This window comes from Siniperca chuatsi, linkage group LG6 (assembly GCF_020085105.1).
Source record: "Siniperca chuatsi isolate FFG_IHB_CAS linkage group LG6, ASM2008510v1, whole genome shotgun sequence".
In the NCBI taxonomy this organism is placed as follows: Eukaryota; Metazoa; Chordata; class Actinopteri; order Centrarchiformes; family Sinipercidae; genus Siniperca; species Siniperca chuatsi.
In genome coordinates this window covers 24,222,932-24,233,643 of record NC_058047.1, presented here as the reverse complement: position 1 = coordinate 24,233,643, position 10,712 = coordinate 24,222,932, and the positions used below count along the sequence as shown (strand labels likewise).

General features: G+C 42.7%; 1 protein-coding gene across 1 annotated transcript in view; it reads right to left on the bottom strand.

Annotated features, from left to right (window-relative positions):
• Positions 1–2,396: 2,396 nt before the first annotated feature.
• Positions 2,397–10,712, bottom strand: part of prdm5 (PR domain containing 5) — a 32,063-nt gene continuing 23,747 nt past the window's right edge. The window contains exons 15-16 of the mRNA XM_044198659.1: positions 6,272–6,376; positions 2,397–3,886 (exon numbers count right to left, since the gene is read on the bottom strand). Of these exons, the coding sequence (XP_044054594.1) occupies positions 3,722–3,886; positions 6,272–6,376 (270 nt within the window). The 3' untranslated portion in view covers positions 2,397–3,721. The remainder of the gene's footprint in view (positions 3,887–6,271; positions 6,377–10,712) is intronic.

Genomic DNA, 10,712 nt, shown 5'->3' with positions numbered 1-10,712 from the left:
GCTGTAAAATGATAACTAAATCTACCTCCTTGTACCTTGTGTCTGGCCACCTGTGAATGTAAGTCCATTATTCACTCTCCTTTTAGGTTCAGTCTGGTCTCCACCAACTCCTGAGGGAAATACCTGTCTCTTTAGCTGCCAAATGCTCCACCATGTTCACCAGCTAGTCGCTAACTTTGTCTGTCTGCTGTTTGGTGCTGAGCAGGTTTTTAGTTGAAAACGGCTTCCTTCTGCCGCTGGAAACATTATGAGAGCATTGAGAGTGAACCAAAATAATAAACTAGTGGGCTGTGAAACCAAAACAATGAACTTTAGCTAAAACCCTCCATAAAGCTGAGGGGAACTACAGATTGGGTCTGAGATCATCCCCTTTCACAGTACACAGTCATTAGATCCATTGTCTGATATGAAAAGTACTGATTATACCAGCTTTAAAAATTCTGAAATTCTGTATAAAAAATCCTAACTTTTTAGAAAAGACAATGCTTGCGTTTTGTGTTCTGTTCTCTCTTAAAATGATTGTGTATAAATGAAGTTTTGGGCTGCGTGTGGATTTGTGTGTCTGACTACCTGACCTGATACGCCGCTCTCTTGCCCGGAGTGGAGTCTGAAGATTATTAGAACCTTGTAAATCAGCAAGCAAGGCAGAAAGATCGTGAGCATGGTGTGTGTGTGTGTGTTTTCCTCAGACAGGCAGGTTTTTCGGCTCAAGCCCTATGGCCTTGTGTCAAGCATTTGACCTTTTGCTGGTTTTCTGTGTCAAAGCTTTTTAGGTACCCAAGTGCCACAGTCTGTTTCCATGGAAATGTGGCTTTAAGGGAACATCCATCACTGGCGAAAGGCTGACCCAGAATACCCAAACACATCCTGCCCTCTCGTATTAAAATTCTTCAGCATGGCACTCTTCGCTGGGCACACACATTCCACATTACTCCGCTCAAGGGAAGTGGAGGGGAAGGCTACCTGTTGCTGCGGCAACGCAGGCCAAACACAGAGGTCAGACAAGCGTGTCCGTGTCATTCCTAACGTGACAGCGGTTTGTCATAAACCCGAACCGGCGTGGTAATGATACTCCTGCGCAGTGGGCGGGGCTAGTGTTCGGCTCTGTGGACGCTGGTCGGGGCCCAGTCTGGCCACACTCACAAATGGGGAGGCAACACGGAAAACTGGGGCTTCCAGTAAAAACATGTAATTAGAAACACATTGACTGGGAGCCGAAGCATGATACACCCAGCAGGAAGGGAAAGACACATGCAGGCACGGATGCGCACGGGTGTGGGGGGGGGATAGTTTGACTTAAGTGGAGAACAAGATCACTGGGTCACCGGGAAAGTCCCATGAGAAAATCAAACGTCGTGAGACGAAAATGGAAAACCAGAGATGTGGACGAGGACAGGCAAGACACATCGTTACAAACGAAAGACAGCAGAGCGATAGTCAAAAGCAGGGATATCTCAACACCCAGTCTGACCTGTCAGCCAGATCAGGACATGTGGCAGACAATATTATTCCACTGTTGGAAATCCCTACTACTACTGTTTACAAGATGCAACATAAATGCCACTGTATTGCGAGTGCGTCAGTATGGCCTGGAGGCTTCACCACTAACAGGCGGGCGGCGGACAGCACAAGCTCAGCGGGCGGCGTGGGCTTCGGCGGGGCCGGGTGACTCGAGCCACGCCCTGCATGGCCACGAGGTGAACCGAGCTCCAGAGGGAGAGCAGGCTAACCCGGCCACATGTGATCTGAGAGTCAAAGCTAACCACGCTCCCCAGAAGGCCTGACGGAGGCTGATAGGAGTGCGGAAACATCACGCAGTTTTTCATTTCTATGCTGCGAGCAATGGAGCCGAAATGTAATCTAACGTACATACCGGTAATTAGTTAAATGTTAAACAAACAGCACACACTCAAAGACGTGAAGATAGACGTACACATAGTTATGTGTTTTTAGGAAGCCAAAACCACACATGGCAAGATTTATTGAGATTGAACAGCAGCCCATTTGACAAACTTCACAGGGCGATGACAAGAACGACTCGGAGCTCTCCCACTTCACTCCACCACTCATGAGATTCTCACAGAGTTAAATCCTGAGATACCAGAGAGCCTCTGCAGGGGACGGACGTGAGAAAGAGTCCCCACATCCACAGAGAGAAACCATCAGAGGCGCTTTTTAGAGTGTGGCTTTACAGATCAGGCGAGCAGTGACTGTGGCCTCAGAAAAAAAGAAAAAAACCTTAATTAGCCCTCGCTCCCAGCAGACTGCCAACCCAAGAATAGGGGTTAGATTAACAACGAGAACTGAACACTTCTAATCAAGTCTCAAAGCGTTTCCTTGTACTCCCCCAATGTCAACAGTTCACAAACACATAATTAGAACGAGCGGAGGAAATGGATGTTTGGTAGGTGATGAGGTTTTATACATTTCAAAATACAAAAGTGTGAAGTGACAATTCACAGTCTACAGATGCAGAATAAACAGCAGGGAAATGTGCATTAATCAAAGGGGCAGTAAATGAGGAAGCAAATGGGTCTAGATATAAAACAGGACAGAATTGCACTTCTATGGAAATACACGAAATACTGTATTGAACAATGATTAATAAAGAACAACGTAAACACACACTGTAAGGCACAATAACCCTGGGCCATTCATATGGAAACATACTCAACAATTCATTACAAAAAGTCAGCACACACAGTACCTTGGATTTTCTTTTTGTCCCTAATACAATTTGGGACACAGAAACAGTAACACTTTGAGCACCAAAAGGCCATGGGTAAGGAAGGAACAGGTCAACTCGTTCATCATAAGTTAATAATGTAGGTCCAACAGTTTTAAAGTTGTCTACCAGATTATACCTAAAAACTGAAATTACTCCTGTCTTGTATGACATTGTTGACTTCCCATCAGCTATCCCATAGTACAACAAAAACCATGCAACTTTTCTTGGGGCCATTCATAACTTTTTAAAAATGAGGGCCCTAGTAGATCTGAAAAAGGAACATGAAAGACTGAGGGCAGTATGTTTATACTCTCTGGCTCCAACTCCCCATGTCCTGTTCGACCATCCTTTTCTAATACTTCTTTTTTGAAATATTAAATGGAGCAACATGGTTTTCAAGTATGCTCTCGGGGCTTAACAGAGTCTAAATATTAAACATGTTTGGACACCAGAGAACAGGTGCAAAATGTAACAGAAAGGTGTAAACATGTCGAAAGCGTACAGGTAAAACAAAAAACAGTGCGCTAAAAGGTCTTTGGTCGCAGGTGTTCTTTGACACATGGCAACTGGCCACAGATGTACAGTAAGGTATTCAGACAGTTGGTCAGTAAATGCTACAGTGGAAGAGGTCAGGCTGTAACAGTATGAACAGTAACACTGGTTAGAAGTCAGAAAGACTAGAAATGAAATGTCTGACATTTCTGTGTGCAGACTCAGCGGCTCTGGAGGCAGCTCAAACATATTTGGGATTTTGTTTGTTCAAATATTTCTAAACAGTAAGACAAAGAAATGACCAATGTACAGCCTATGTTTCAGTTTTGAAATACTTGCCCAAATGTTTTCCATATCCTACATGTATGTATCTTTAATAACAACATTCCTGCTATCTATCCATCTGTGCATACAGTATATATAGGCCATGCTGGTTACATAGGGCTGAACTTTATCTGAGGAATCAGATATCATTTTCAGCCAGTGGTTCCATAATTGGTTCTAGCTCTCTGTTTCCCCGTGGACATTCTCCATATGTACTTTGAGGTAGTCATTCCTGGTGAACTTCTTATGGCACAGCTGGCACTCTGCCATGGGCCGGTTAGGGTTGTGTGTGAGCTTATGCCTGCTGAGCATCTTCTTCAAGCTGAATGACAGGTCACACACCTAGAAAACACGAAAACAAAAATACAGGATTTTAATAGTAATAATTACAGCAAAGAAACACTTTATTGAAGTTTTTTGTTTGCCAAATTCTTCGGCTCACTGTAGAGTTTAGCCTATACACAGGCACAGCCGGAGACACAGAGAATGATTTCTAAATCACACGCGGCGGACCTTGGTGACAGAAATCGCTTTTTTCCCCCCACCAGTAGCGAGAGGGAATGCATGCAACTTAACATCCATCATAAATGAGCCATTTTACACTGTACAAATGACTCCATCGTCCTCTATCAATCATGATAATCCGCCACTGGCTGGTGTTCAGCTGCAGTTTAACATATTGCTTCAAGAATCACAGCATGTGTCCTCCTCACTCCATCTGTGAAGAACTTCAGGGCAATGAATTACATTCAGAAAATCTCACAGGCAGTTTACATCTGTGGGTAAATGGCAACAAAAATAGAAGGCCTGCAAGAGGTGAATTAAATCATTTTGGGTTTGAACACAAGCATAGTCAAGAATATTGTATGGTCCTGAGCGGTTCTATGTTCATAACTGTACAATCTACAAATCTGATCCAGTGTCAGTAAAATATTTTATAAAGTGTAACAGTGACAGGAGCTGATGAGAGAGGGGCCTCCTCGTCTCATCTTAACCCAGATGTTACTGGATGCTTCTACAACATTTTTAATGCTGTTATGACAGACGCTGCTCATAGAGCCCCTCTAGCTTGTCTGGAAAATGTTCCAGGAACTGTGCGATCCCTTTGTCTGACCCAAAATAAAATCCACATGTTATTTCTATTATCTTTAATAGTTTAGTGTAGAATTATTTACATGAAAATCGCTCTTCCACAGCTGAGAAAAAGAATCCAGATGAATGTTGGATGTCGCTGGGAGACACTTTCTGGTGATGCTTCACTGACAGTGAATGGGATACTGATTCTGTGGTCTTAAACAACAACTATAGACCATTCTCCGGGGATTTAGAACACGAGGCGATGCCTCGATTGAGGCTTATTAGGGTGTTAAAGCTCAAACGAGAATCTGAGAATCCAGAGTTGTGTGATGGATTAGACACAAGATTGTTTTTTGATGTTCATTAAAGAATTAAGAGATTCTAGATTCTCAGACTATAGTCCATGACTGAGCTGTCTAGTACAAAGGTTTTCAAAGTCTGACACTGTGGACCCCCCTCAGACAAAATCAAGACAACTGGGCCTCCCCCAAGTTTCTGTCACAGCAAACACAGCAAATAGCTGAACCTTAGTAATGTCAACAAAAATATTGACATTATGCAATATTGTTGCATTGTGGAACATGAAAAAAGTTAATTCACGGATTTTGTTGTTTTATAAGTTTTGGAACTACAGTTCCCATAATGCTTTGGATGTGCTTTGGATTTGGACGCTGTGGGTTACAACTTGAGTCTCATTTTTTTGTCAATATTTGTTTATTTTTTGGCAAACTGGGACCATTAAAAATATGCGCAATAGCATGGAGGTTGATTCGCGATGGAGATCTGCGATGGTGATATCCTCAAAAGGTGTAAGTCACACTGAATGTAAAAAATATGTGTCTCATGTCTGTGTGTGTTCAGATTTGACTGAGCTTTGATTGCATGAAGAAGAAGCTTAAGTACTTTAATTGCCTGACCATGTTGGTGAGAGGGCCAAACTACAATAACTAACTTCCTGTTGTTTTCAGAACACCAGCATGCACCTGTCCCTTTCACCTCACACAGCAGCTTTAGCTTACATCTCTCCCTCTGTGCCTCTCCTGGCCTCCCCAAGGGAGGAGTTGAAAGGGGGGAAAGTTTGAAAACCTCTGGTCTAGAAAAATACAAAAAAAAAAGATAATTTAATTCTGTTTGAATCCAAGAATCCTTGGGCTTATATTAATTTATTAATATATCCATCCCATTAAAACGTTTTGAGAGTTAGAATTTCATAGGATCTTGAATTTGAGAGATTCCCAAGATACAACTGTGGCTTTCTAAACAAAAATCAGAATGTGTAAAAAATCAGTACTATGTTTCCACATTTCAGAAATGGCGTTAAAACACTCCAAAAAGTTTGTTCCTAACATGGACAACAACTTCTGTCGCATGTTCCCTCCCCAGTCTCTGAGAATAATTATTACTCCTACAGTATTATAAGCAGAGGGTAATTTCTCCCTCTGAGCCTCTCAATGTGTTTATGTGAGATCAGCCCACTTGGCCCCTCCAGAGGAGCATGATAACTATCTGCCTCTTACTGAGCACACCCCCCCCACCTCTTCCCCACATCTGGCCGTGTTCCATCACATATACATGCAGATAAACACATGCGAGAATCAAGGGGAGACAGTGGTTGGTTTAGAGATACAGTGGATGTGGTTGGACACTCACATCACATTGGAAAGGTTTCTCTCCTGTGTGGGTCCTCATGTGCTCGTCCAGTCCTCTTTTCTGGCTGAAGGCTTTGTTACACTCGCTGCATTTATACGGCTTCTCCTGCAGCGACACAAAAATACACACACCGCATTTAAAGAGGGCACTTGATCTGTCAGTGTGCAGCAGAACAATACATAAAACAATACATCCCAAGTTTGGTCACATATGGTAAAAACCTGGAAGAAGATTTCTGTCCATCATGGCGTACACAAGTGTAATGACACACACATGTGCACACACACACACGCAGAGAAAAACAGACAGGCACAGCACACTGGAAAACACAAGATGTGGAAATATCCCAGTGACACGCACACCCACATTCACGTTCACACACTGATACACTCTCACTTCACACCCCGGTGTTCTCCCTGTGAGTTTATGAAGATATGAAATGAAAGATTGGACAGCTCCTGCAGTAGGGAGGAAATGACCGGCGTAGGGGCCATCAAAAACACATGGATTCCTCAAAAGAGTAAGGAAAACATGGCACAGAAAATCCCTTTGAACATGTATCAGTGCACTGGCACTCTGGGGCTGTAGAATATCACTCCTCTGTCTCCACACCTCATCAGTTTACCAAAGAACATTTCCTCTGTGCCTTTTGGAAGCCTGTCTCAGTGTCAGTCAAAGCAGCTATCTCACTGTGAGTGTGTTTTTACAAAAAAAGCTCTAAGTGTGTGTGTGTGTGTGTGTGTGTGTGTGTGTGTGTGTGTGTGTGTTCAGCAGGGCGGACGGCCCTGAGGAGTAGGTGTGTCCTACAGTCTGAGGGGAAACAGCGGTGACACCTAAAAGACTTGAGGAGAAGTGAGAAGCGTGGAGATAGCGGGAGCTGGTTCCCAGTGTCACTGTTTGGGAAGCTGTTTTTGACAAGTCTGGCTGATAGCAACGGCTCTACCCATTTAAAGCTTAGTTGTCATGGGAACAGGGTGAATGCAGGAAGTAAGGGTCCTGGGAAAGGCGCTATCATGTGGGCGGGGCAAGGAGTGCCCACTGACACAGAATACAAAAGGAGGTAAAGATCAGGTTCAGTGGATGTGGACGCATGTGTATGAGCGGCTTTAAGTATGCAACTGTTTGTGTGCGTGTGACTGAATAAAGGGGAACAATGGAAATAAAGCAGCGAGTGTGTGTGAGAAACCTGCCTCGAGGAAACAGACTAATGCAAATTTCCACTTAAATCTTCCGCTTTAACAAGGATCACTTTTTCCATAAGGGATGAATGGTTCCTATATGACAAAGAATAAAAAACTATGAGGGGTCAAAGTCCAAAGGTCAGGAAACACATGGATGGACTTATGTGATGTGGTGTACCCAGAATACATCCTTATGACCCCGGTAACATCGAACATCTGTACCTGGTGACCTTCACTCTTCAGCAGCTGTTCACCCTTTGACCTTTGACCTGACCTTTCCTCTGAATCTGACCACTCTAAGCAAAGAGCACATCTATAAATGCAAAGATGGAGTTTGGTTTATTTACTCCAAAAGAGCCTCACGTCTCATGTGTGATGTTAAATATGTTGGTATTTGTAAGGCAGCATGCCAACAGGAAGTCATTGGGCTCTATTAGACTTCAGGGTGCAGTCAGAAATCAACAAACAACTCACAGTCAAAATAGTCTTTAATATATGGTGTGAATTATGCAAAGAGCCAACTCACAATTAACAATGGCTGGGACTTTGTGTTAGAAAATTTGAGCTATTGTTCCAATGTGGGAAAAAATGTAATATTTGATCTTTAAAGAGTTTCCCCTCGGGGATCAATGAAGTATTTCTGATTCTGTAAACTTCAGCCCAAATTCAAAATTTACAGAGTCTTGTACTTCAATGGGGTCGTTCCTAAAATCCACTGGGGCTCTCATATGTCTTATGCTCTGCTTCCCTCAGTATAAAACTAGAAAGCTGTGTTGAATGAATAATCACAATACCAAACCATGTGAGGAGTAATGTGTGGAAGCATTATGGATTTGACACCACAGACGGAAAAATCGTGGATAAAGGTGAGGCTGGTTGCTGCATTCTAAAAATACAACCGCAACAAACGCAAATCTGAGTCACCTGTACACTTGTCAGCCGAGAGAGGCCACAGAAGGACGTGGGTGGCATTTGAATTATTTCAGCAAATTAAGCACGCACAGAGTCGATCCACTGGATCGTACTGGCATCGATACTGACCAGATGTGACTGATTAAACAGAGTTTTCTTTTCTGCTCTGTTCATTTGCTGTGGTGAGCTAATGTGGCTACATGAAAAACACTGTTGATACCAAGCCACTTCCTTTCACTATAAAAGTGCATTTTAATGTGAAGGCAGCGGTAGGCCTTCACTACTTCTACTACTACTGAAAGTAAGTGTTGACGATGACATTCACTGTCAGCTAACATTTACTCCATTTAGTTTTTAGATTTACATTTTCTGTATTTTTTGTCAAGAGACCATTTTGAGACATAACATGGACGAAAATGGATTCTAGTGTTTAACAAGTTTGTTAAAGGAGAAGCGGCACAAAGACCAAGGACTGCCATTACATCATATTAAATACAAACTTTTAGAAACTGGATTAGGAGAAACATGTTGTTGAGCAGGTTTTGGTTTGTGAGCCACGCACAGGTGAAGTGGTTTGGTGAAGAGATACAGAAGCATGTAATTACATTCAGTGAAGCCTTTTCTTTTACCTGCCGTGTCTACGAGTGCAGCATCAGCTCTGAATACAAAAATTACAGTACATGTTAGTTCTTCTAATTTGATGATTTTTTTTGCGTGACAGCACTGCCACGAACGCTGCACCTTTATTTAGTCATGGAAAGGAAAGTTTAACCTTGAAAGCCTCTCTGAGTTTTAAAGTGCCCAAGTGAAAAAAATTAAACAGCCTTCCCTCATGTCCAAGAACGAAAGATGGAACCTTTTACATAGAAAGTGAGTTTGTAATCATACAACACGCAGCCACATCCATTTGCGTCAGAGATCAAAACAATATTATAAAGAAACTCTTAATATCCAAAATGTCAGCAGTTCATATCGGCATCAAATGTGTTCCATTTTAGTTTGCCGATGATGTGGCTTGTGGTATAAGCACACAAATTGCAAATGCATCCATCTCAAATCGTCTGTACATTAACAGTGAGCTGCAGCGGCCAAATGACATTTGTTTTGCTCAACAGTGACTTCATCTGGCTCTGCTATTTGTAACTGTTCAGCCCATAGTTCAGAGAGCTGTGAGTAAAGGCAGATCTGGGAACATTAGGAACGAAACATCAGTCAGTTTAATCAGCCACTCACTAGAAAATTATACCTGCCTGTTTCTACTGAGAGACGTCAACCTGGGCAGGATACCACCATTATCAACACACTGTAACAGCAGAGCGCTGTGCTCTGGACAGCATTAAAAGTGGACAAATCTTTGAAATGAACAGTGCTGACAGGCCCCAACTGTCACAGTCACAGCTGTATAAATCGATGATGGAAATCTATGATGAAACACATATTAAGTCTCATTTATCAAAAGTGGCACTAACACACACGTCCAGATGCTCACAAAGAGCTCATGCAAAGTGTCGCTTTGGTGGAGAACTTCAATGGGTCGAGACGTGACGCAGGGAAATGAGCGCCGTCCCAACCCAGGAAATGACCTCATGATGTCCAGTGAGAAACCTACCTTTTCCTTTCTCCACCCCGAGCCCTGACTCATTTTACATTTACATGTTCAGGCCATCAAAACAATGTTTCCTATGTCTGCATCTGAATATTCTGAAGTGCCACACAGTTAATGTTCTCTTCAGCCTGTATCTACACTGTCTCTGGCTTTTGTGTCAGTAGGCATTACTAGATGATTTATGAGAGAACCCGCAAATGTGGGAGTTACCTCATTTTAAATGGGTAGGGAGTGTCATGTATGTTAGACACAGAGGAGACAGGACTTCTCACTACTCACAAGGCGAGGTATGTGAGAATTTCTTCATGCATACTCAGCAATTCAGACAAAGGCTAAACAGAGAATCTGAAGCGTAGCGCTCCAGATTGAATGATTAAGTCAGTGGGACACCTGACACTTGGTTAGCATCCCTTTCTCGCTTTCTCTGTCTCTGCACCTTTTCACTGCACTTATTTTGTATTGTGGAAAATGGTAAAACACTGAAAACAGTGTAATGAGGTGTTAATAGGCCTTTTTCACAGGCAATGTTTTGAAAAGCTCAGGTGTTAGTAATAACACTAACAATGGCTCTGTTCTATTCAAGTGTCCCAGTAAAATAGGACAGTGTGACAGTGAGCCAGCATGTACAATACCAGGACCCTGGAACTGAAGCAGCTAAATGGAATTCAGCCATCTTTTATTTTATTATTTACAGCTGTGCTTTACCTTCTTTGTGAAAAATACCTATGGTGCATTTGGTGAG